Source organism: Neovison vison, chromosome X (genome assembly GCF_020171115.1).
Source record: "Neovison vison isolate M4711 chromosome X, ASM_NN_V1, whole genome shotgun sequence".
In the NCBI taxonomy this organism is placed as follows: Eukaryota; Metazoa; Chordata; class Mammalia; order Carnivora; family Mustelidae; genus Neogale; species Neogale vison.
Window position 1 is genome coordinate 59,513,129 of NC_058105.1, and position 27,486 is coordinate 59,540,614.

The 27,486-nt window shown below is 33.5% G+C and overlaps 1 protein-coding gene across 4 annotated transcripts in view; it reads left to right on the forward strand.

The window, feature by feature from the left end:
* The window catches only part of RPS6KA6 (ribosomal protein S6 kinase A6), a 188,686-nt gene that overhangs the window by 122,304 nt on the left and 38,896 nt on the right, over window positions 1-27,486 (forward strand). For 3 of the 4 annotated variants that reach the window (XM_044235804.1, XM_044235805.1, XM_044235807.1), the window contains 11 exons: window positions 10,589-10,695; window positions 11,001-11,038; window positions 12,297-12,323; window positions 18,072-18,214; window positions 20,840-20,910; window positions 21,146-21,234; window positions 22,015-22,073; window positions 24,604-24,706; window positions 25,567-25,697; window positions 26,496-26,618; window positions 27,297-27,386. In XM_044235804.1, coding sequence (XP_044091739.1) covers window positions 10,589-10,695; window positions 11,001-11,038; window positions 12,297-12,323; window positions 18,072-18,214; window positions 20,840-20,910; window positions 21,146-21,234; window positions 22,015-22,073; window positions 24,604-24,706; window positions 25,567-25,697; window positions 26,496-26,618; window positions 27,297-27,386 — 981 coding nt within the window. The remainder of the gene's footprint in view (window positions 1-10,588; window positions 10,696-11,000; window positions 11,039-12,296; window positions 12,324-18,071; window positions 18,215-20,839; window positions 20,911-21,145; window positions 21,235-22,014; window positions 22,074-24,603; window positions 24,707-25,566; window positions 25,698-26,495; window positions 26,619-27,296; window positions 27,387-27,486) is intronic. The other variant, XM_044235806.1, reaches the window with a different exon arrangement.

Here is a 27,486-nt window from a genome sequence, read left to right on the forward strand (position 1 = left end):
TCTCAGTTATTGTTGATGTACCAAGACCTGTCAGTGTTCCAAATGGAAAGATTTCAGTCAGCAACTAGTTTTAGACTGACTGAAAGCAAGATCGTCTGGCAGGAGTTTTAAAGCATGCCAATACATACATTCCTTTGGACTGCAATTATATACCCTGCTAGCCTCCAGACCAGACAATCTGGAGGAGGTCCCCTGGGCTATTAGTTGCAAAAATTAGGATTTTGTGCCCTCCCTCAGCCTTGCTACAGCTCACTGGTACCTCACAGAAATTAGAGCCCATATGAAGCTCTAATTTCACTCAGTTTTTTTTTTTTTAAAGATTTTATTTATTTATTTGAGAGAGAGTGAGAGAGAGCACGAGCGAGGAGAAGGTCAGAGAGCGAAGCAGACTCCCCATGGAGCTGGGAGCCCGATGCGGGACTCGATCCCGGGACTCCAGGATCACGCCCTGAGCTGAAGGCAGTCGTCCAACCAACTGAGCCACCCAGGCGTCCCTAATTTCACTCAGTTTACTCTATGTGCACTCTCTCTCTCTCGCTCTCAAATAAATAAATAAATAAATAAAATCTTTAAAAAAAAGAAAGAGACCTGAAAACTAGGTAAACAGATTCTTCACAAGAAATGGTAAAAGGCCCACACATTTTGAGGTTACAGAGTGAGGGGGAGAGGACGGGCAAGGGGGAGGGGCAGAGGGAGAAGCAGACTCCCCATAGAGCAGGGACCTAGGAGCCTGATGTGGGGCTCGATTCCAGGGTGCTGGGATCATGACCTGAGCCAAAGATAGATGGTTAACTTACTGAGCCACCCAGGCACCCCTAAGGTCTCTTTCAGAGGGAACTTTTCCACATGTAGACGTAGATTTTGTGTGTCCATGGGAGGAAGTGAGTTCAGGATCTTCCTATGGCAGTATCTTGGAACCTCACTTTATTGCCCATTTTTAATTTAACTGTTTTTATCTATGATACTTTTTTGTGTTACCTTAGTAGTTGTTTAATATTTATGGTATAAATCTGTAACTCAGGAGTCAGAATCTGGTTTCAGGCCAAATATGGCCTCTTGCTTATTTCTGTAAATACAGTTGTATTGCAACACAGCCACATCCATTAGTTTATTGTCTATGTCTACTTTTCAATGTCAATGCTTCAATGGCAGTGAAATTGCATGGTAATTTTTTCCAGTAGAAAACATCCTGTAGACCTTATGAATTTATTTTTCTTGTATTCTGGATACTATTTTTTTTTGTTTTTTCCTAAAGATTTTATTTATTTGATAGAGTGAGAGAATGAGAGCACAAGCAGGGGAGAGGGAAAAGGAAAAACAGGCTCCCCTTTGAGCAGGAGCCTGACATGGGGCTTAATTCCGCGGTTCTGGGATCATGACCTGAGCTGAGGGCAGACACTTAATCAACTTAGTCACCCAGGAACCCCCTGTTGTTATCTTATAAGTAGTATTTAGCTTTGGTCTTGGATGCAGTTAACCTTTTGAGTCTTGCTTTTAAGCTTTGTATGTGGGACCAGAGCAGAATTTAGTCTAGAATTAATTTTTCCCAATACTGAAGCATGACCCTTCTTAGTACTCTAAACCAATACCCTGTGAATTATGAAACATTTTACTCTCACTTTTGAGAATAGGACCTATCGTGTTACTTTGTGAATTCTGTGAATTCTTGTTTATAATCCCTTAGGATTACCTGGCCTCAAGTAGTTTCCTCAATCCATGATTGGCAATTTTTTACTGAATGGCATACTTTCTGAAATTTATCTTGTTAGGTGATCATATTATTGTATTCTTATTTTTTTATTTATTATTTTTGTATTCTTATAAATATTGAGATTTATTCTGGAATATAAAACTAGTTTGATTTTTTTCAGGTTCTTAAGCTGGAGCACAACTAATCAGAGACTAATTTTGCAGCACTCTGAAGCAAAACACTTTGGACTACTCTGTCCAATATCCTGTGAATTATGAGGTTTTCTGCTGTGATTAGAGGGAACAGGAAGTATTCTTGGTCCTGTGTAAGTTCCACAGAATAGTCCTCTAATCCTTTCATTGATTGTTTCCTAGCTCAGGATAATTTCCTCACTCCTGTGTCATAAACATTTCTCTTCTAAATCCTCTAAATAACTCTATAGTTCTCTTTCTTTCTCTGAAATTCTCCTTTCTATACTCTATCCTGTGAATTCTATACTTCTTGTCTCCCCAGCCTCTCATTAACTCAGGAAGTCTTACAGGCTTTGCCTGACTAGGGCCTCCTTACACAGCTGCTTAGAAACTCTAGATAGTAAGGTAGGACAGCTGTAGGGCTTACCTTGTTTGTTTCCCATTTTTTCACTATTCATTGTCCTTTGTTGACTGATGGCTAATATCTTGAAAAGTGTCATTTCATAGCTTTTGTACTGTATTTTAGTTGTTTCAGGCAGAAAATGTGTCCTGTCCTTGTGTACTTCATGTTGTCTTAAAATGGTAGTCTGGGAATAGCATTTTAATTGGGTGATAGTGTTTCAACATCTCACTTCCAGAATTAAGATGTTGAGTATTGATTCCCAGAGCTCTGGAACGTGCTGTGAAAAAGGAACTATATGCTAGCCAGTGCTTAAGTGGCTAAGGTCTCTGGCTTGTATCTGTCTACATCCAGTGCAGTACATGCCATGCATGAACATAGACTGTGATCTTGATATTTTTTTTTATTATTACAGAACAGAATTCAGTTTATGGTAGAGTCTATTTCGGACTCCTTTCCAAGGATGGTTATAAAGGACCTTGTTAAAAGCTGCACTCAAGACACCAAATGGCAACAGTGAAAGGCTCCAAAATTCATGATTTCTTGTGTTATACTGTAGAAGTTTTAAGAATGTGTTTGAAAAATTTTTACTTGTAGTCATTTCTAATTTTCTTTTAAACTCTTCAAACCTTCATGCTTGATGTGGGACTGTCTAAACCCATACTAGCACAGAGATGCAGTCAGTAAGTTTTGATTCCTAAGTCTGGAATATTAGGTAAGAGCAAGCATTTTAAATGAATTTCCCAAAAAGACAATAAGTTAGTATATTCATTGAACAGGCTTTTAGAAAATGATTTCTTACTTCTATAGACAGCTTATTAATAAGAAATTGTTGTTTGGTTATACTTCACTTGTGTATAGAAAAAAGACTGTTATGTCATCCAAACTGAGGTCATATTCTTCATGCCTTAGTAAAAGACTTTAAAACGTATATTTTTGTGTGGGTTAAAGAATATTATACTGTATGTCATATATATTTCAAAGGGAACAGTACCTCTCCAGATGGCTCTCCCACAAACACCTTCCCCCAAAAACACCATGTTTTACCTTGCTAATATTAAGAAAATATATCTGGATGAATGGCTGATAATTATAAAGCCTCCAGTTTTCCCAGAAATAATTTACAGGTTTAAAAGTTTTTTTTTTTTTCAGAGGGGAGAAGCAAGATGCGGAGGAGTAGGAGACCTAAATTCCATCTGGTCCCAGGATTTCAGCTAGATAGTTATCAAACCATCTGAACACCTACAAACTCAACAGGAGATAGAAAAGAAGAATAGCAGCAATTCTATGAACAGAAAGGCAGCCACATTCTGGAAGTGAATATTTTTCTGGGGTTGTTGTTACTGTTTTAGTATTCTGTTCTCTCATTCATCTGTTCTTCTCTGGATAAAATGATAAGGTGGAAAAACTCAGCCCCCCCAAAAAAGAACGAGAGGCAGTACTGACTGCTAGGGACCTAATCAATACGGACATTAGTAAGGTGTCACAACTAAAATTCAGAATGATGACTATAAATATGCTAGCTTGGCCTGAAAAAAACATGGAAGGTACTAGAGAATCCCTTTTTGGAGAAATAAAAGAACTAAAATCTAACCAAGTTGAAATAAAAAAAAGCTATTAGTGAGGTGTAAGAAAAAACAGAGGCTCTAACTGCTAGGATAAATGGGGCAGAAGAGAGAATTAGTGATATAGAAGACCAAATGATGGAGAATAAAGAAGCTGAGAAAAAGAGAGATAACAGCTACTGGACCATGAGGGAAGAATTCAAGAGATGAGTGATACCATAAGAAGAAACAATATTAGAATAATTGGTCCCAGAAATAGAAGAAAGAGAGACGGGGAAGAAGGTATATTGGAGCAAATTATAGCAGGAATTTTGCTAATTTGGCAAAAGGAACAAGCATCAAAATCCAGGAAGCACAAAGACTCCCCATCAAAATAAATAAAAATAGGTCAACACCCCATCATTTAATAGTAAAACTTAAAAGTTTCAGAGACAAAGAGAAAATCCTGAAAGCAGCTTGGGACAAGAGGTCTGTATCGTACAACAGTAGAAATATTAGCTTGGCAGCAGAACTACCCACAGAGACGTGGAAGGCCAGAAAGGACTGTCATGGTATATTCAGAGTACTAAACAAGAAAAATTTGCAGGAAAAAAAAAGTATATCCAGCTAGGCTGTCATTGAAAATAGTAGGAGAGATTAAAAAGCTTCCAGGACAAACAAAAACTAAAAGAATTTGTAAACACCAAACCAGCCCTATAGGAAATATTGAAAGGGGTCCTCGAAACAAAGAGAGAGCCTAAAAGAAACAGACCAGAAAGGAACAGAGACAATATACAGTAACAGTCACCTTACAGGCAATACAATGACAATAAATTCATATCTTTCAGTAGTTACCATGAATGTAAATGGACTAAATGCCTCAGTCAAAAGTCACAGCATTTAAAAAAAAAGATCCATTGATATGCTGTCTGCAAGAAACTCATTTTAGACCCAAAGACACCTACAGATTTAAAGTTAGGGGGTGGAAAACAATTTACCATGCTAATGGACGTCATAAGAAAGCTGGGATGGCAGTCCATATAACTGTCAAATTAGATTTTAAGCCAAAGACTGTAATAAGAGATGGGGAAGGATGTTATACCATACTTAAAGGGTCTGTCCAACAAGCAGATCTAACAATTTTAAATATCTATTCCCCTAACATGCAAGCAGCCAATTTTATAAACCAATTAATAACAAAATCAAAGAAACACATTGAAAATAATACAATAATAGTAGGGGACTGTAACACCCCCCCTCACTGAAATGCACAGATCATCTAAACAAAAGATCCACAAGGAAATAAAGGCTTTAAATGACACACTGGACCAGGTGGACATCACAGATATATTCAGAACTTTCCATCCCAAAACAACAGAATACGCATTCTTCTCTAGTGCATATGGAACATTCTCCAGAGTTGATCACATCCTGGGTCACAAATCAGGTCTCAACCAGTACCAAAAGATTGGGATCATTCCCTACATATTTTCAGATCACCACAATTTGAAACTAGAACTCAGCCATAAGAGGAAAGCTGGAAAGAACTCAAATACATGGAGGCTAAAGAGCATCCTACTAAAGAATGAATGGGTCAACCAGGAAATTAAATAAGTTTCAAAAAAATAATGGAAACAAATGAAAATGGAAACACAACTGTTCCAAATCTTTGGGACACAGCAAAGGCAGTCCTGAGAGGTAAGTATATAGCAATACAAGGCTTTCTCAAGAAACAAGAATGATCTCAGATACACAACCTAACCCTACATCTAAAGGAGCTGGAGAAGAACAAAGAAAGCCTAAACCCAGCAGAAGAAGAGAAATAATAAAGATCAGAGCAGAAATCAATGCACTAGAAACCAAAAGAACAGTAGAACAAATCAACAGAACTAGGAGCTGCATCTTTGAAAGAATGAATAAGATTGATAAACCCCTGGTCAGACTTATGAGAAAGAAAAGTGAAAGGACCCAAATTAATGAAATCATGAATGAAAGAGGAGAGATCACAACCAACACCAAGGAAACACAGACAATTATAAGAAAACATGATTAATTATATGACAGCAATTTAGGCAATCTGAAAAGTATAGAACATTCATGAAAGAAATTGAGAAAGACAAAAAGAAATGGAAAAAATATTCCATGCTCATGGATTGGAAGAACAAATATTGTGAAAATATGTATGCTACCTATAGCAATCTCCACATTTAATGCAATCCCTATCAAAATACCATCAACTTTTTTCAAAGAAGTGGAACAAATAATCCTAAAATTTATATGGAACCAAAAAAGACCCTGAATAACCAGAGGAATGTCGAAAAAGAAAACCAAAGTTAGCGGCATCACAATTCCAGACTTCAAGCTCTATTACAAAGCTATAATCATCAAGACAGTATGGTACCAGCACAAAAACAGACACATAGATCATTGGATCAGAATAGAGAGCCCACTAGATTAGCTTAGAGTCAACTAATCTTTGACAAAGCAGGAAAATAATGTCCAGTGGAAAAAGACCATCTCTTCAGCAAATGGTGTTGGGAGAATTGGACAGCCACATGCAGAAGAATGAAACTGGACCATTTCCTTACACCGCACACAAAATGGACTCAAAATTGATGAAAGACCTCAGTGTGAGACAGGAATCTACCAACATCCTAGAGGAAAACACGGGCAGCAACCTCTTTGACCTCAGCCGCATCAACTTCTTCCTAGAAACATTGCCAAAGGCAAGGGAAGCAAGGACAAAAATGAACTATTGGGACTTCATCAAAAGCTTTTGCACAGCAAAGGAAACAAACAAAACCAAAATACAACTGACAGAATGGGAGAAGATATTTGCAAATGACATATCAGATAAAGGGCTAGTATCCAAAATCTAGAAAGAACTTATCAAACTCAATGCCTAAAGAACAAATAATCCGATCAAGAAATGTGCAGTGGACACGATCAGACATTTCCCCAAAGAAAACATCCAGATGGCCAACAGACACATGAAAAAATGCTCCACATCACCCAACATCAGGGAAATATAAATCAAAACCACAATGAACTACCACCTCACACCAGTCAGAATGGCTAAAATTAACAAGTCAGGAAACGACAGATGCTGGTGAGGATGCAGAGAAAGGGGAACTCTCCTACCTGTTGGTGGTAGTGCAAGCTGGTGCAGCCACTCTGGAAGACAGCATGAAGGTTCCTCAAAAAGTTAAAAATAGAGCTACCCTATGACCCAGCAATTGCATACTGGGTATTTACCCTAAAGATACAAATGTAGTGATCTGAAGGGACATCTGCACCTAAATTTTTATAGCAGCAATGTCCACAATAGCCAAACTATGGAAAGAACCTAGATGTCCATCAACAGATGAATGGGTAAAGAAGATGTAGTGTGTGTGTGTGTGTGTGTGTGTGTGTGTGTATACAATGGAATACTATGCAGCCACCAAAAGAAATGAAATCTTGCCATTTGCAATGCTGTGGATGGAACTAGAGGGTATTATGCTGAGCAAAATAGAAAGACAATTATCATATGATCTTCCTGATATGAGAAATTTGAGAAAAAAGATAGAGGATCATAGGGGAAGGGAGGGGAAAAAAAATGAAACAACATGAAGCCAGAGAGGGAGACGAAGAATGGAAGAGACTCTTCATCTCAGGAAACAAACTGAGGGTTGCTGGAGGGGGCAGTGGGAAGGATGGGGTGGCTGAATGATACACTTTGGGGAGGGTATGTGCTATGGTGAGTGCTGCGAATTGTGTTAAGACTGATGAGTCACAGACCTGTACCCCAAAACAAATAATACATTACATGTTAATAAAAAAATTGGTTTTTCAAATAAAGTCTCCAATAGGAATTTTTGTTTGTTTGAATGTGACAGAATAATTTTACCAGCTTATCTAGAAAAGTAAACAAATAAAAAAAACTAATACATTTTGAGAATAACACCCTTTTCTTACTGTACCTCTTTTTTAAAACTTGTAAAACTGCTGCTATAAGCCGAACATTATAATATCAACACAAGATTAGACACACACTGTAAATCCCCCAAATATTCACGTATATATGACTTACTATATGTTATTATGATAAAGGACAAATCGCAAGTTAATGTCAAAGAGATTGATTGTTCAGTCAATGGTATATGATACATTGGTTAGATATTTCAGAAAAAGATCATTTAAAATTTTCATCTCTACCATACAAAGATACATTTTACTTAAGAGTTAAATCTGGAAAACAGTTGTCCTAATCGAACATGCAGCCAAATGTGTTGTTGACCACTTAATGGAGGTTTCTCCTTAATCGTTAAAATAATGAAGGAAAATCATACAGAAAGGATGCATAAATTTGACAGCATAAAATTAATAATTCCTGAATGTCAAAAACAAGCACAGAATGGTGAAAATATTTACAAGTAATGTGATGGAGAACTTACATTTTTAAAATTTGAGGTACTTGTACTGATTGAAAAAAAAACACAGTAAGTAAATAATGGAAAATAAGCAAAAACATTACTGAGAATTCACTTACAAAATAGAAAGGCCTAAAGGACATGGAAAATGTTTTAGTCTAGATAACAAAATTTAATTTAAAATGATTGGTGGTTGTGTAAGACTCATGAGTTACAGACCTGTACTCCTGAAACAAATAATACATTATAAGTTAATTTAAAAAAATAAACAATTGGTGGCCTTCTTCTGTATCAAATTTTTAAAAAAATTATGAAGAGTGATATTGTGGATTTGGTAAGACAAATGCTTTCATAAATTGCTGATGGGAGTAGAAATTATTGTAAAATTTTTGGAAAGTAGTTTTATTCTATATGTCAAAATCTTGGACTGTTTATTTTCAGAGACCCAGTATTTCCTGTTTTATTTCTTAAAAATCCTTTTTGTGGAAATAATCATAAATATAAATAACACATATGCATATTACAGAGTTATTTAAAATAATGAAAAACTGAAAATAATCCAAAATGAACACTTAGGTAAATTAGTATACTGGTATTGTGCAGCTACTGAAAACTGTGAATAAATTTTAAAGATATGGCAGAATGCTTATGTTACAATATTAAGGGGGGGGAAAGGAAGCCACTGAAATAATATATATACTGTGATCTTAAATATGCTAAAACACACATGCATTCATACATACATAAATGATTTGAAGAGCAGACAACAAAAGACTAGCAATGCTTAACTTACCGGGTGCTAGTGTTTAGGTGCTGTTCTTTCATGGGTTCATTGGTGATAGGATGATTAGTAAATAGGAACACATTAATAGTAGTGAAGCAAAATAAGCTGAAACATAACATATGGTGGAAGTGGCTTCTGTAGAAGAGGTAGTTCTTAGAGATAAGTATTCCTGAATTCAAATTGTAGGCCTGCTTCTTATAAGCTATATTATTCTAGCTATTCTGATTCTGAGTCACTTTCTCTAGAAGTAAGGTAGTGATAATATATATACCTCAGAGTGTTGTTTGAAAGGTTGTAGTAACATAATAACTGTAAAGTTACTGGCACATAATTTCTACTTAGTGAGTTTCTTATTTGTGTCTATCACGAGGCTTTTCACAGAGACAGCTTCATGACAAAATAATATGCTTGCCATAAAACTGTAACCTGGGACACCAGGTGGCTCAGTCGGTTAAGCCTCTCTGCCTTTGGCTCAGGTCATAATCCCAGGGTCCTGGGATCAAGTCCCACATCGGACTCCTTGTTCGGCAGGGAGCGTGCTTCTCTCTCCGGCTCTGCCTGCCACTCTGCCTGCTTATGTGTGTGCCCTGTCTGTCTGTCTGTCTGTCTCTCTCTCTCTCTCTGACAAATAAATAAATAAATAAATAAATAAAATCCTTAAAAAAAAAAAAAAAAACAACAACTATAACCTGGGCAAAGCTGCTTCTTCAGAGTTAGAAAGATTTTTGTTTAGGATTTATGTGTTAGGTTTAAATGAAAATTTTGATAGGTCTTTCTGAGAAGTTAAATAAGTAACAAATATTTTTATTTTTAATAAGGTATCAAGTGAAAATTATGTTTTTATAACTTTACCATTCTAATATTCAAATGAACTCCCTGAAATTTAGATAATGCATGATCTTTGTTTTTCTATAGCTTATTTAAAAAAGCAGGTAGAGTTTCAAAATTTATCTTTAACTGCTCATTCTCTGCAATTTTACTAGTAACCAGAGTCTGTATTATGTAATTGAAGGGCCATAATTCTAAATGGGCAAGTCAGTTATAAGGTTTAATCATATTTCATTCAAATTTTGAGCTTTCCTAATAATTCACATATTTTTGTAGTGAAAATAACCAATTTCTAGACAAGTTGTTTGTTTTGGCCGTCAGAAGCCTTTGATAAGTCTTAAAAATTATATCCAATGGAAAAAAATACATCTAATAGTTGAGTAGTGCCTAGTTTTCTGTGTAAATTTAACACTCACTTATGAATGATTATAGACATAAACCTATAATAAGTATACCTCATTGTTACACACATAGTATTTTATAGTTTACAATGCTTTCTTTCCACATAAGCTATTTTGACTCTTCAGTGTAGAAGATATGTAAATTCCATAAAATGTTTTAGGAAAATTTACATTAAAATAGTTAATATTGAAGGAAAGGATTCTTAAAGAGTTTAGTTTCATCTATCTACTTTTTTTTTTACCTACCTAGATTTGTCTGTTTACTGGTTTTTTAATGACATAAATTTTAAAAGTTCAATATTGAAACAAGGATCAAATGTTAAATTATTGTATTCTAGGTTCTGTTTACAGAGGAAGATGTGAAATTCTACCTTGCAGAACTGGCCCTTGCTTTGGATCATCTGCACCAATTAGGAATTGTATATAGAGACCTGAAGCCAGAAAAGTAAAGCTATATTCTCCTTATGAATCCCTGTTACCAGTACTTCTGTAACTACTTTTTTCTCCATTAAGTCTTTTATTTAAAAAGTATATGAAAATATGAGCTATACAGTTTTATGAAACTTACTTGTGAAAAGTAATCTTTATGTGATACTCATTGATTTTATTTTCCCATTGATTTTAAATTAATCATTTACATGTTTTCAAGTATATCAAATAAATATTATTTTAAAGTATATGATGACTTTTGTGTAAATGCTTTATATAAAAATATTTTATTCCATCTTGTATATGAATTTTGATTTACAGCATTCTGCTTGATGAAATAGGACATATCAAGTTAACAGGTATGCAAATTTCCTTATTTTACCCTAAGCCCATTTGATATTTTTCTATAATATATATTTGTCTAAGCCTGTTTTCTTTTTTCCTTGACTTGTATTTTATTCATCTCTTTAGTGAACTAGAATTCATATAAAAGATAAGTAAGATAACTCTCAATATGTTCTAATTGTAATGCCAAAAAATTATATACCAGAGAGTTACATCCTGATTAACAAATGACATTTGGCTTTCTAGATAAACATACATCATCTTAGTTTAGTCCAGACTGAAAGATTTATCATAAGTAGTTATCACATTTGAAATACAGTGAATTATAAACTTTTAAACCAAGTGTTTTGGAATCAGAGGTTCATTTTTTTATTTGTGAAAATGTTTTATTTTTCTTTATTTTGAATATTGTCGGTTTACTATAACACAAGGTCCTAATCCTCACAGGATTCTTAAGTGTAAAATATCTTTATTATACCATTTTAAAAAACTTATTTTTAAATAATTATAGACTCACAATAAGTTGCAAAAATAGTACTGAGAGGTCTTGTCTACCCATCACCCAGCTTTCCCCAATGGTGACATCTTATAAACTACAGTGTATTATCAAACCCCAGAAATTGATATGTATAGTACAACTCACTGGGCCATATACTTGGATTTCACTAGTTTTGCATGCATTTTTTTGTTTGTGTATAATTCTGTGACTTTTTATCACATGTACAGATTTGAATATCACCACCACAAATCAATATACAAAACTGTTTCACAACTATAAAAGAACTCTGTTGTGCTACCCAGTTACAGTCTCTTGTGCTGCCCATTTTTTACAATCATGCCCTCTCCCACCTCCCCTAACTCCTGGCAAAGACTAATCTATTCTACATCTCTAGTTTTGTTATGTTGAGAATATGATATAAATAGAACCATACAGTACCCATCCTAGGCATTTGTCCTAGAGAAATAAAAACTTATGTCCACATAGAAACCTATACATGAATTTTCATAGCAGCTCTATTTATAATAGCCCAAGACTGGAAATGTCCCAAATGTCCTTCAAAGAATGCATGGATAAACAAACTGATACAATCATACAATGGAATACTGCCCAGCAGTAAAAAAGACAGAATTCTTGATATATGCAGCAACTTGGATGGATTCAAGGGCATTATGCTGAGTGAGCCAATCTCAAAAGGTTACTTATGTTATAAATAGATAGTAAAATCTTTATTTAATTATCAGAATGTTAAAATGAAGATGTGGTCTTTACAGAGAATTTTGGACCAGTACACATTAAAGGTAAGTTGCTTTAAATTCCTAAGTATACTGCTTCAATGTAAAAATAAAGTATAAAGCTGTTAACTTGAAAGCTCAGGCAAATGTGACAGAGTTCAAATAAAGTTTAGTAAATCTTTTTGAGTCACAGCTTGCTTCTCTTTTTCATATATAAAGGAAGCAACATAGGTTTAAAGGGATTATAAAAAGATAAGGAAATAAAAAATAATAGGAAGAGAGAACAGTAGAATTTTAAGATTTTGTATATTGTATAATTTTTATCTTAAAGCAATCAAGTTTTAGTTGCAAAGCTAATTAGAATTTAATTCTTTTCATTTTTAAAAATAAATTATACCTGTTTTGTCAGGGGTTAAGGAAGGGAGGTGGGGAAAAAGTAGAATAAATCCTACCTATATCTCTTTTCTACAGTAAGATTAATTGGGTGAATAATGATGTCAAATTGCTTTATATTTAGTCTTATATTGTAAATTCTGCTTTTATAGCTTTTGGACTAAAACTAGCTGAGGAGGAAGGATTAATTAGAATAAATGTAAACTTAAAAGCAAAGGACAGATGCTTATAACAGGAAGAAAATGTGATATATATATATATGTATATATATGCACACACACACATACATACATATATATAAACAATCTATTTTCCTTAAAATGATGTAAATATTTCTTTAAAGAAACTATACAATAGTAAATATTAGTAATTTACAATGTTTTATAATTATAGCCTAATTCAAAGTTGTGTAATGAGTAATGTATGGATTTCATCTCAAACCATTCCTGTAATGTCAGTTAAAGTGTGACTATTCACGGCAAATATTCTAATACTTTACTTTTTTTTTTCCATTATTCCCTTTAATTTATTTTCTTTTTATCCTTTCTTCCTTTCATTCTCTTTCTTTTCTTTTTCTTCCTTTTCTTTCTTTTTCTTCCCTTTCTTCCTTCCTTTCTTCCTTCCTCCCTTCTCCTCTCCCCATTTTCCTCTTGTCCTTCCTATCTTCTTCCTTCCATTTTGAATACTATAGTCAAAAGTACCAGACTGATTGCTGTTTGTTATTGATACCTATGGGCTATAGTGATTTAGGAATGTGTCATCTAGTCAGGGTCTTCCCCAACATTGTTTCTTCTAAGGCTTAGGAGGAAGAATTAGGAGGTTTTCCTTAATCATAGGAGAAGGGAATATCTTTCTTTTTACCTGTCCACTTTAAAAATCCTCTAGATAAAAAGAATGGATGCAATGTTTAACAGGTTACTCTAGAATGGCAGCGGACTATACAGATGTTTCTTGGTATGACTATAGTTTGAGCGTAATTGACCTCATACTGAGAATATGATTGTATAGCAGAAGATCAACAGAATGAGAGTGAATACCCCCAAAATATCTGCGTTAAGTGTCAATATATTATTTTTATTCCTTTTGTGTCTTTTTTTTTTTCCGTAACAACCCACCTCATAGTCTAAGTTGATTTCAACTATCTGTGGTTGCTATAATGTGTTTTTGGAGCGACATAATTCAGGGTAATTTCTATAAAGAGAAGGGAGAAAAAATATACATTGTCAGAAATTTATATCACACAGTACTTGAGCTGGATATTTAAGAGAGAATGTATGCCTAAAATAATTTTAATAATTTTTATGGTTATCTGCAAATTAATCACTGAGATTACTTTTACCCATAGTAAATACTCATGAAATCATTGTTTTCTAGGCATCCTTTTAAAATTTGAAGTCTCAGAGTCATTTAAGGTTACAAAGATACCTGTCCCTCCCCACTCCCGAAAAAAAAAGCCTTTATGTAGCTGATTTCTGTATTTTGTTTTCAGATTAGTGGCTTGGAAAAATCTCTGATTAACTTATATCTTATTTAATCTTATAGCTAATTCTTACTGTAAATTTTTTGTCAGTTGATTGCTGAGCAAATTCTAGTGTTAAATGTCAGTTTTGTCAGAGAAAGTACAGCAGAGGACCTCTGTGGAGTGGTATAAATCTCTGAAAGGTAATGGAGGATAAGAAAATTCTCTTCCTTTTCTCCTCCTCTCTGGAATGGCCAAAGAAGCCAGTGTTCTTCTCTACAAGGTATGTTGTTTTATTTAGCTGAACTGACCTTGAAGGCTAAATTTTATTACATCTAATCTTTGACATGGAATGTGCAAGAGTTTAAAAGTCTCAAAATGGAGAGAAATAAAGTAGAAGTACATTGAAAAGATTTTTTAAATTGTGGAAAAATCACAATGCATTCGAGTTATTATACAAGGGTAAGTGATTTTTAAATGGAAATATTGAGCATGGTTAGAAAATTAATTTTGAGAGACCCTAAAATTAATATTGATATTTTAAGAGATCCATATAGTACTTATGGCTTTATTTTCATTTATAGAATTAAGGTATAATTTACATCGAGTAAAACTCATTCTTTGGGTCTTTGTGGTGATGGAACTTTCTTTATCTTGACTACATCCTTGTTATATTGTGGTTATGATCTTGTAATATAGTTCTGTAAGATGTTACCATGGGGGAAACTGGGTAAAGGGTAAATGAGATCTCTTGTAGTATTTCACATAACTGCATGTGAATTTGTAGTTGTCTCAAAATATAAGATTTAATTTTTAAAAATCACTTTTTCATCTATAGTTCTGCAAAGTTTGACAAATACATTTAGTTTTAATCCCATCACCAACTTAAAGATATAAAACAATTCTATCATCCTCTACAATTTCCCCATTATAAGTTAATCCTCCTTTTTACCCCAGACAAATATCAATCTAATTTCTGTCCCTAAGGTTTTGCCTTTTCCATGATGTTATATAAATAGAGGCATACAGTAAATAGCCTTTTGAGTCTGGCTTCCTTTACTTAATATAGTGCATTTGAGATTAATCTATATTGTGTGTATCAATTTATTTTTTATTGCTGAATAGTGTTCCATTTTAGCATGATGCCATGGTTTGTCTAATCCCCAATTAAGGGGCATTTGGCTTGTTTCCAGTTTTTGGCAGTGATGAATAAAATCACTGTAAATATTCATGTGCAGATTTTATGTGAACATAAATTTTTATTTCACTTGAGTAAATACTGAAGGAGTGGAATTGCTTGATCATATGGTAAGTGTATTTTTAACTTAATGAGAAACCTCTAGAGTGTCATCCAAGTGGTCACACCATTTTACATACCCAGCAGTAACATGTGAGTGCTCTAGTTACTCTGCATTCCTGTCATTACTTGGTATTGTCAGTATTTTTATTTTAGCTATGCGAATAGGCATGTAGTAGTATTCATTGGGGTTTTAATTTGAATTCCCCTAATAATTAATGACAGTGAGCATCTCTTTGTGTATTTATTTCTTTGGAGAAGTCTCTGTTCAGATCTTTTGCCCATTTAAAAAATATGGATTGTTTGTTTTCTTACTACTGAATTTTGAGGGTTTTTTTTGCGTTTTTAAAATATATTGAGTACAAGAGCCTTACCAGATATGCAGCTTGCAAATATTTTCTCCAGTCTGTAGCTTCTTTTTTTTTTCTTCTCTGAACAGTATGTTTGAAGAGTTTTGATTCTGATAAAGTCCAGTAATCAACTTTTTTTCTTTTATGAATTATGGTTTTGATGTTGTATCTCAGAAACCCATGCCTAATGCAAGATCACAAAGATTTCCTCCTTTTATTCTTTTGGAAATTTTAGTTTTAGGTTTTCCATTTAGTTCTATGATTCATTTTTAGTTAATGTTTCTTTATGTTATGAGGATGTTTTTGTGTATTAATATCCTGTTGTTCTGGCACCAAAGAAAAGAACTTAACTTTCTTTATGGAATTGCATTTACACCTTTATCAGAAATCAGCTTATAATATATAGGCAGTTCTAATGCAGCATGTGGGATCTTAAAAAAAAAATCACCCCACTATGAATAATTATATAATGAAAAGCACATTTTTCCTTAATGGGAAAAATGGGGCTAGTAGTTTAATACTCAAATATATAACCAGACAAAAGAAATATAGGAAATTAATAAAAATGAAAGCATTCTTTTACACATTCTAAGTGTTTAAGAATATATAAATTCTACAATAAGTAGGAACCTTACTTTGGAAAAAAATCCTGAAATTTGCTTGTAGAATTGTTGTCAGAAGGGTTACAGTTTGTTGGTTCTTGTGAAATAGTAGAAGATAGATTATCTGGAATTGGGAGGAAGGTTGTAACACTACAGGTGGACAGGAGTGGCTCATAATACACATGGCGAGCTGAAATAGCTGACCGATGTGTGGGGTATGTGCTTGCTTCAGCTAGGTACAGTTAGTTTTGTAGTGTTTCACCTAGTACTCTCTTGTAGACAAAATTGTGCATAAGCCACACATAAGCCAACCCCATTTGAAATTCACATTATGCTCAAATTGTTCCCTAATGTATCAATCACATTGGAACAAATTTACATTTTCTTTTAATTTAATATTTTTTCAGTGCTCCAAAATTTATTGTTTATGTACCACACCCAGTGCTCCATGCAATATGTGCCCTCAAAACAAGCACTAGAGTAGAACTGTATGTGTTAGTCTATTCTTGGACACTGTCCTTTTGCATTGATATACATCAATATGTATGTCAATATATAGTGTCATATATGTGACATATATGTGTCTAGCCTTTCTCCAATGCCACAATTTCTTGATTACTGTAGCTTTATATTAAGTAGTGAAGGTGAGGTAGTGTAAGTCATTCATTGTTTTTTTCCTCCAAAATTACTTTGGGTATTGTATTTCCTATAATATTTTTATGTAAATTTTAAGTTTAGCTTTTTGATTTTTACAAAAGAAATCTTGCTGGCATTTTTATTAAAGTTTCATTGACTCTAAAAGCAGTTTCATTGACTCTGTAGATTTTTTTAAGATTTTATTTATTTGACAGACAGAGATCACAAGTAGGCAGAGAGGCAGGCAGAGAGAGAGGAAGGGAAGCAGGCTCCCCACTGAGCAGAGAGTCTAACATGGGACTCGATCCCAGGACCCTGAGATCATGACCTGAGCTGAAGGCAGAGGCTTAATCCACTGAGCCACCCAGGCAACCCTGTAGATCAGTTTTTAGGAGAACGGGTACTTTAACAGCACTGAATCTTCCAAACCATGCATACGATGTGTCTCTGCGTTTATTTAGATCTGCTTTGATTTCTTTCAGCAGTGTTTCTAGTTTTCAGCATACAGGTCTTACATATACTTTGTATATTTATACCTGTGGATTTTATGTGGGGGATTTTGGTGGTATTATAAATGGTTTCTTTTGAATTTCAGCCTCCAATTTTTCATTGATAGCACATAGGAATAAGATTGATTTTCATATATTAGTACCTTTAGCTCTTGAAAGCCTTAAACAAAAATGGAAGCTCACCAAAGCCAAAGCATAAGTTGCTTTTTTAGTGTTTTAAAAAGTGTAAGTTACTCTCTCCTTCTTGTCTTAGCCTGATTTAAAACTTAGATCACTATGACAGCTTTGATTTAATTGTTGACCTCTCAAAGTTGCTGAATGATATTCTGGTATAGACATGAAAACATGTATTTTGATGATAAAATTTAACTGAGCAATCTTTAAATGCTCTTAAAGAGTATATTATGAAATACAGGCTGCATTCCATTGTCTCACAGGAGAGGTTTCTGAAAAGTAATTATAGGCTATCCATGAATTGTTTTAAGGCCTAACACAATTTTATTTCTTTTGGATTTTTCTATTTTCTGAATATCTTCAGATACATTTTTGTGTCATATTGTTATTATAGATTTTGGACTCAGCAAGGAATCAGTAGATCAAGAAAAGAAGGCTTACTCATTTTGTGGTACAGTGGAGTATATGGCTCCTGAAATAGTAAATCGGAGAGGCCATTCCCAGAGTGCTGATTGGTGGTCATATGGTGTACTTATGGTAAGTAGTGTTTGTTTGTTTTTTTTAAATTATGCCAATATAAAAGTAATATTATTTAGAATTTTAATTTAAATTTTGGAATGTCTAGGTGAGAACAGAGTTTTGACAGTTCATGATTACTAAAAAATTTGTGAATGGCTAGCTGTTACACAGTAAGAATTAAGGTTTTTGTATCCTGGTTTCTTTTAAAGTTCCTAGATGAAAAAAAGGTAAATGGTACCATTCTTTTATAAGCTATTCAAATTTAAAACTTAGAAAAAGGCTTTCCAGATTTTAGGTTTCAGAATACTATGTTTAACTGTCACATGATTTTTAATTAGGTATCACAGAATTCAGCACTTTACCATAAACTGTCTTATTGTTGAATTGTTCCATGTATGTACCTGGAGAGCAATCCTGTTTCCTACTACTTTTCATCTTCCATGGTACCTAGCATAGTGGGCATACACACTGATTAATCTGATATAAATTAAGGATAGAATTTGGAGTATTAAGTAGGGTGATAAATGAATGGCTATTGAATCAATTTGCTTGTGTAAGTCATCTTTCTGATAATCCATTTTGCCTATTTACTACTGAATAACATACTATATGACACATTAATGTATTAGTAACTATTACAAACCCAGCATTTGGAGAGGGTAGTGGGGTAGGAATAAGCTGGAAGTGCAATATTTGACATTTTTCATGACCTAAGAAGGCATATGGTCTGGTTGGGGAAACTGGATCAGCTCAGTCAAATGATAGTATACCTTAGGAATTCAGGCAAGAAATCACATACATTCATTTAGGAGACGTGGAGGAGGTGAAACTTAAATCCTGAAGCATGTATAAAATTTAAATAGCTCCAAGTCAGGAAGTATAGTGTTGTGATCATATTAGCAAAGAACTGGAGAAACAATTAGAATATTAGAATAGTAGTGGAGAGTGAGGGTGAAGGTGGAGGAAACGAGACAATAAGCCTATAAACATATATACATGTGATTCTCTGGAGTAGTAGGAAATTTTTATAGATTCTTTAAAAAGATGGTAATTAGAGCAAAAATTTATTTCAGGAAGGAAGAAGGAAGTGCCTGATCTTAATACCTGATTTGATGTCACAGATGAAAGCAGAAGGAAAGGGTCAAAGATAAAGATACTTTTAAAATTTATGAACTTTAGGGAATTGAAAGAATGGAAATTCAGTAGAAAAGAGATAGTTGGGAAGAAGAGCTGGTTTTGGAAGTGGAGAAATAATTTATTTATATAATATTACATAGGTTACTGTAGGTTTGTGGCTAACCCTTTGGTGATAATAAATTAGGAGAGGGAAGTGGAGAGAGGATCAAAATCATCTGGAGACTTTAAAAAAAAAGACACACTACTCAGTCAGCCAACATACAGTTTAATTTAGGGGGGGGGTGTGATTCCAGTATAATATCCTTCTTCCTTTTGTCCTTGCCATTACCACCTCTACTCTTCCAGTCCCCAGTAGAGAACCATACCTTTAGGTTTGGGCACAAGGGACTGGAACTTGAGAACAGTGATCCCTATATACTATAATCTCTTTTTTCTTTTTTCCCTTTCTGTGGCACCTACCTCTATTTCTTCAGTTTCCAGTTGAGAAACATTACTACACATTTGGGAGGGATGACTGGGGCTTGAGAGAGATTGAGGCTAGAACAGATTTGAAAGTCATCAGTGTATAGGAAAGAGTGGAATGGGTAAGCTAACTAAGGTTAAGAATTCAGATAAATGAGCAGAGGACTGAAGCAAAAGCCATTGCTGAATCCAAGTTCAAGATTTAAATGTTAGAGATATATGTTGGCTTACTGAACATAATAATTAAAAATGAATGAAACAAAAGATTTAAATATTAGAGATGTAAAAAGTTTTCTCTTTAGTGAACTGTAATCTTAATTTTTAGACCTAGTCTTTTTTATGCCATTATTAAATGTTCTAATTATTTACATTGCAGTTAAATCTCTTAGAGAAATTGTTTTTATGCCATGTACAATGATCTCAAAATTCCTTTTTAAGATACTGGTGTGTGTAGCTTCTTGTTCTTTTTTTTATTGCTTTTTTGGGGGGGAGCAGTGAGGAGAATGAGAATGACTAAATCTTTTTTTCTTTTTATTTCACTAATGACTAGTGATGTTGAACATCTTTTTCATGAGATTATTGGCCTTTTGTAGAAATTCTTTGAGTTTTTATTTAAATTCGTTAGATAATATACATTGTAATATTAGTTTCTGTTGTACAAAGCATGTATCAATTTGAAATGGCTCAATGATAATTTTTTTCCATTCATTGTTAAATGTTTGCTCTAAATATATTTTAAAAGAAGATGCTATGTATCTATTTTCAGATTGCATTGGTTTTGGGACATTAGCCAGATTAGACAAGACTGGAAAAAATTGGTTGGTTTCATTTCCTACAGGTCACCTGTCAGTTGGGCTATGTGTAGTGGGGTACCAGAAGTGTAGGCCCTTAATGGACTTAGTTTTCTGGTCCTTTATTGACCTATCATGTAGATCCTACATGATTTGATGATTATGTATTATCTGTCTCATTTTTTTTTCCTAAAGAATTTTATTATATATTCTAAGTTCTTCTAAATTATGTGTTACTTTCTATTTGTTTTAGTTTGAAATGCTTACTGGTACTCTGCCATTTCAAGGTAAAGACAGAAATGAGACCATGAATATGATATTAAAGTAAGTGTGAACATTATTTGTTTTCTTTTGGGAAAAATTCCTTGCTTTCAGTTTTGAGATACTTGTTTTCAGTTGACACAAAAGAACATTTTTTCACACTCTCTTGTTTTGTTTTCCTACCATAAAAGAGATACTGTCTGTCATTGTTAAAGAATTCTTTTAAATTCTTTTTAAGATCTGTCAATTTAAAATATGGCTAGATTTAAGTGAAATTTTCTAAAATCTTCTTTTTCAGAGCAAAACTTGGGATGCCTCAATTTCTTAGTGCTGAGGCACAAAGTCTTCTAAGGATGTTATTCAAAAGGAATCCAGCAAATAGATTGGGTATTCTTCATTGCCTTAGCTTTTATAACAATACATTGCATGCTTTGGGAGGATAATTGTAACTTTGTTTCCTGGCTAAGTTTGTTTACTATTGCAATATATTTATACCTAGAAGTTTGCATTTCATATGTACATGGATCCAGTAAACTCTATTGTGTCTATAATTTAAAAATGGAGTGGTCTAGTTATTCAGAACTTTTGTTTAATATCTATCATTATGTATATCATGTGGATTACCTCTTGTAAAATAATTCACAGAATTATCCCTTATATAGGTAATCCTGTTACATATTTGAATGTAATTATTTTGTCCCTTCCAGTACTCTTCAAGGTAAATATGTCCCTAGTCTCTCATTATTTGGCTACTTACTGGTAACCTTTCCCTGGATCCGGATATGATCGTATTGTTTTATTTATGTACTTGTGTTAAAATTTCTATGTGACTTTATTCTGTTGCACTTTTAAATTTGGCCTTGAGATACAAGATTGAAAGTTGAATTGTAAAGGAAAAAAAAACCCTCAATTTTAGTTATATGTTAAATGTTACTTTGATTTAACTTGCAAGGCATTTCAGTATTTCATGATACTTTATGTGCTTCAGTGTGAAAATCAGCTGTATTTTATCATTAAATCAAAAACACAATAAAATATCAGATAGATCATAAAATTTTCACTGCAAGAATCTATGAAGTGTGTATATTTTTACACAGATAATAGCAGAGAAGCCAGGTAGAAGGCTTAAAAAATTACACCAGTAAAAAATTGTTTCTTCTTTTATAGGTTCAGAAGGAGTTGAGGAAATTAAAAGACATCTTTTTTTTGCAAATGTTGACTGGAATGTAAGTTCAGTAGAAACTTTGTTACTGAGTGACTTTAATATAAACTAACACTGAAGAATAAAATGGTTATATTTGGACTTTGTTGATAAACTTAATGTAGTTTTTTTGGGGGGTATGAGATTTTTACTTAGATGTCATTTTATGTAGATGTCATGGCAATTACTTTGAACCAGTAAATGTGTGGATGATATTTAGTAAATTTTTGTTACTCATATGTTTTACCTATTGAGTGTGGTTACTATTCTCCCCTATTCTCAGTTGGGGAATGTGAAGGAGGGAGAGAAAGGGGTAAGGGGGTAAATGATAAGGCAAATTCTTAAAAAAAATGAATTCTAATTTATTTCTCTTCTTCCTTCACATTCCCCAACTGAGAATAGGGAAGAATAACCACACTTAATTGGTAAAAAGCTTCTGTACAGCAAAGGAAACAATCAACAAAACTAAAAGGCAACCTACGGGAATGGGGGAAGATATTTACAGATGACATATCTGATAAAGGGTTAGTATCCAAAATATATAAAGAACTTACAAAACTCAACACCCAAAAATGAATAATCCAATTAAAAACTGGGCAAAAGACATGAATAGACATTCTTCCAAAGACATACAGATGACCAGCAGATACATGAAAAGATGTTCATTGTCAGTTGTCATCAGGGAAATACAGAGCTACAATGAGATATCACTTTATATCAGTCAGACTAGCTAAAATTAACAACACAGGAAACAACAGGTGTTGGCAAGGATGCAGACAAGGGGGAACCCTCTTACACTGCTAGTGGGAATGCAAACTGTTGTAGCCACTCTGAAAACAGTATGGAGGTTCATCAAAAAGTTAAAAATAGAACTATCATATGACCCAGCAGTTGCAGTATTAGGTGTTTATCCAAAAATACTAATTCAACGGGTTACATGCACCCTGATCTTTATAACAACATTATCAAGGATAGCCAAATTACAGAAACAGCCCAAATGTCCATCAACTGAGAAGAAGTGATATTATCTATCTATATATATATTAGAATATTACTCAGCCATCAAAAAGAATGAAATCTTGCCATTTGCAATTACAAAAACGGAACTACAGTGTATTATGCTAAGTGAAAAAAGCCAGTCAGAGAAAGACAATTATATGGTATCACTTATATGTGGAATTTAAGAGACAACACAAATAAACATAGGGGAAAAGAAAGAGAGGCAAGCCAAGAGACAGACTCTTAAATATAGAAAACAAACTGAGAGTTGCTGGAGTGGAGAGGTTGGGTGGGAAATGGGTTAAACAGCTGATGGGGATTAAGGAGGGCACTTGTTATAATGAGCATCAGGTGTCATGTAAGTGATGCCTCACCAAATTCTATACCTAAAACTAGTATTGCACTGTATGTTAACTAGCTGGAATTTAAACTAAAAGTTGGAAAAAATGATTTTTATAATTGTACAACTGCATAACATAACCCATTAGTATTAATACCCTGAAAGGCCACTCAGTAGACATGCTACGTGGGAGTCTTCCCTGTGTCATATGTGTGTGCCTCCCTTTCCTGGTGTCCTTGTATCCCCTTGTCATTTTTTTTCCTAATCTTGTCTACTCTTCCTTTCTCCTCAACTAGACAACTGCAAATTCCTTTTTTCCACCAGTCAGTTTATGTTCATTGTTCTTAATTTAAATAACAAAAGAATTGATTGTTTATATATTTCAATAAATGAAAATCAGAGTAATTATTAATTTCCCCCCCCTTTGGGACTGTAACCTTTTAAGAAAGCAGATTTTCAAAAGAGGGTAATATATTTTCATATATTTTAATATGTTTTAAATGTCTTTCAAAAACTTGTTTTAGAAAGTTAAATTGTTAGACAAGATTATATTTTTAGATTATATAATAAGAGCCCTAAACAGTATATTTAAGACATATTTTTATGTAACAACAAAATATTTTAGGTGAAATATATACTTCTTAAAGATAATCTAGGGGCACCTGGGTGGCTCAGTGGGTTAAGCCTCTGCCTTCTGCTCAGGTCATGATCTCAGGGTCCTGGTATTGAGCCCCACATCGGGCTCTCTGCTTAGCAAAGAACCTGCTCCCCCCCCCCCCGCCTGCCTCTCTGCCTACTTGTGATCCCTCTCTGTCTGTCAAATGGATAAATAAAATCTTAAAAAAAAAAGATAACCTATTAGTTTTGAAATTCTTGAATGTTATTAGTTATTTCTGTATGGTCACATTGTGATACATTGTACATGGTTATTTTACCAGTGAGAATTCAAGTTAGTTTTTGATATCCAAAATTGAGCATCATTCCTTGTGACTGCAACTTTTGGCATCATTGTTGTGTTTCCTGGTCTCATTTGACTATGTACATTCTCTCTCAAATTTTTGGAATTTGGTTAACAGGTATCTGAAGCCTGTCAAAATTTTATTTATTAAATTGTGAGTCTTATGTTAAGGACTGTGAAACTTATGTTCTTTCCCTTAGAAAATACAATAATTTTAAAATGTTAATATGATTTTGTATAATCCTGTTTTTTTTCTAGAAATTATATAGAAGAGAAGTTCAACCTCCTTTCAAACCTGCTTCTGGAAAACCAGATGATACCTTTTGTTTTGATCCTGAATTTACTGCAAAAACACCTAAAGGTAATGTATGTTTATATGTAACATTAGGGCTGTCATTCAATTAGATTGTTAAAAATAAACTAGCTTCTTAGGTGAAAACTAAATGAATTTTGAGTTTGCAGAGGGTGGGTTTGTCCTGTATGAAAGTGTGGATCTTATCTACAGCATTGCTTTGACATCGTTCAGAGAATTTAAATAGGAAGTATTTATCAGGGAAGCAAGGGCTAGAGGAAAGGGCAAAATTTTTTCATTCTTTTTTTTTAAATTTTTATTTATTTATTTATTTATTTGAGAGAGAGAGAGAGAGGGAGGGAGAATGAGAGTGAGCACAAGCAGGTAGAAGAACAGAGGGAAAGGGAAAAGCAGAGTCCCTGCTGAGCGGGCAGTCAGACACAGGGCTCCATCCTAGGACCCTGGGAACATGACCCGAGCTGAAGGCAGATGCTTAACCAACTGAGCCACTCAGGTGCTCCAAGTTTTTTCATTCTTGTTTTTAAAGTCCTTTGACATGCTAATGATTTACTAAGGAAGTAAAATGAGATATATCACTGACTCTTACAATTTATAATTTAATGAGGTCTACTTATAATAGCATCTATTTCATATATTAATTCAACAAATATTGAATATCAACAAATATTGAAGGTACTAAGCAGTGAAGATGCAGCAGTGAACAGAACAAGCAAAAATTACAATCTATGGGGCTTGTATACTAGCTAGCATGGGGAGATAGAACGTCTGCAGTAAATCAAACACATGATATACTATGTCTGTTGGAAACATTTAGTGGTTTCTTTTATAAATATAAATAAAGAAATGCTAATAGTTCATATCACAGAATTCTATGTAATTCTAATTAAATTTAATTATTTGGACATTAGATTCTCCTGGTTTGCCAGCTAGTGCTAATGCTCATCAACTCTTCAAAGGATTCAGCTTTGTTGCAACTTCTATTGCGGAAGAATATAAAGTCACTCCTGTCACAAGTGCAAACGTGTTACCAGTTGTTCAGGTAAATTCCACTTAATCAGATTATTTGGTGTAGGGATAACTATTTCTTTCAGTTACTGCTAATGGATTTACAGTAATTTTAAGTGATTTTAAAAATTTATTTATTTTTATTATGTTTAGTTAGCCAGCATATAGAACATCATAGGTTTTTGTTGTAGTGTTCAACGATTCATTAGTTGCATATAACACCCAGTGCTCATCCCCCAAAAATGTTCAACATCACTAGCCATCAAGGAAATACAAATCAAAACCACAATGAGATACCACCTTACAGCAGTTAGAATGGCCAAAATTAAGAAGATAGGAGGCAACAAGTATTGACGAGGTTGTGGAGAAAGGGGAACCCTTTTACACTGTTGGTGGGAATACAAGCTGGTACAGACACTCTGGAAAACAGTAATGAGGTTCCTCAAGACGTTAAAACTTTTAGGTGATTTTTAACTTCTTAATTTATCTCTGTGTATAATATGATTTAAAGATGTCTCCTCCATATGTTTTGGAAAAAAGCAGATATTAATTTTTTAAATTGTATTTTTTAAATTGTACTTATGTATCCCTTCTGGCAAGAAAAAGATAATGGCAGTGTCTAAACTAGTTGTTTTATTGTTTTGGCTTTGGGGATCTCAAAAACCTAAAATTTAAGATCAGCAATGAACCTTCTTAACCCATTTATAAATACTGATAAAACTTCTCTATAGTGATTTTTTTTTTAAATTTCAGATTATTGAATATTTAGGAGAGAAGATAAAAACCTGAAAATATTTCATTCTCTTTAATATTTTACTTTAAAAAAAAACAGATAAATGGAAATGCTGCACAATTTGGTGAAGTATATGAATTAAAAGAAGATATAGGTGTTGGCTCCTATTCTGTTTGCAAGCGATGCATTCATACAGCTACCAACATGGAATTTGCAGTGAAGGTATTATCTCTGAGCCTATCCTGTTTGTTTAAAAATATATATAAGTTTTATAAGTTTATAAATATATATAATTTATAAGTTACTATATATGTCTTATATATATAAAATTACAGGGTAACTGACACATTTTTCAGTGGAGCAAGTGGAGATAGCAAAGATAAGATTATAGGGGATTTTTTTTCCAGCTTTTAAATTCAAGTTAGTTAACATATATGGTAAAATTAGTTTCAGGTGTAGAATTTAGAGATTCATCACTTACATATAACACCCAATACTCATCATAGATGGGGGAAGAGTCTTAACACTTAATATTTTCATTTGAATTTCTTTATAAGACTATTTTGGAGGAATGGTATATTTCATGAATGTCTTGTTTTAAATAGTTTTATTGTTATATGTTAAGATTGTGCAATTGTGACAATTACTGTTACATTTTGATCACATTATCTGTTGGTATAGTTTCAGTTAAGTGGGATATAATGTTAAGGAAATGTTCTGGGTTTTTATTAAGTTTCAGTTATAGAAAAATTATAAATGTTAAAATAATGTAAAACTAGCATCACTCTCGAGTTTTCAGTGTTTACTTAAAATATAACCAAATTGAAAATATTTCATTCATTTTTAGACAAAGCAAATAATATGGTTTTCTCTGAGATTTTTTCTTTATTTATTTCTTAGATCATTGACAAAAGTAAGAGAGATCCCTCAGAAGAAATTGAAATTTTGATGCGCTATGGACAACACCCTAACGTCATTACTTTAAAGGATGTAGGTATTCAAAATCTATGTATCAGCTAAGCTAATGAAGTTCTGACTTGACACTTTATTTCCTTTTTGAAACTTTTCATGTTTATGGTATATCCTACTT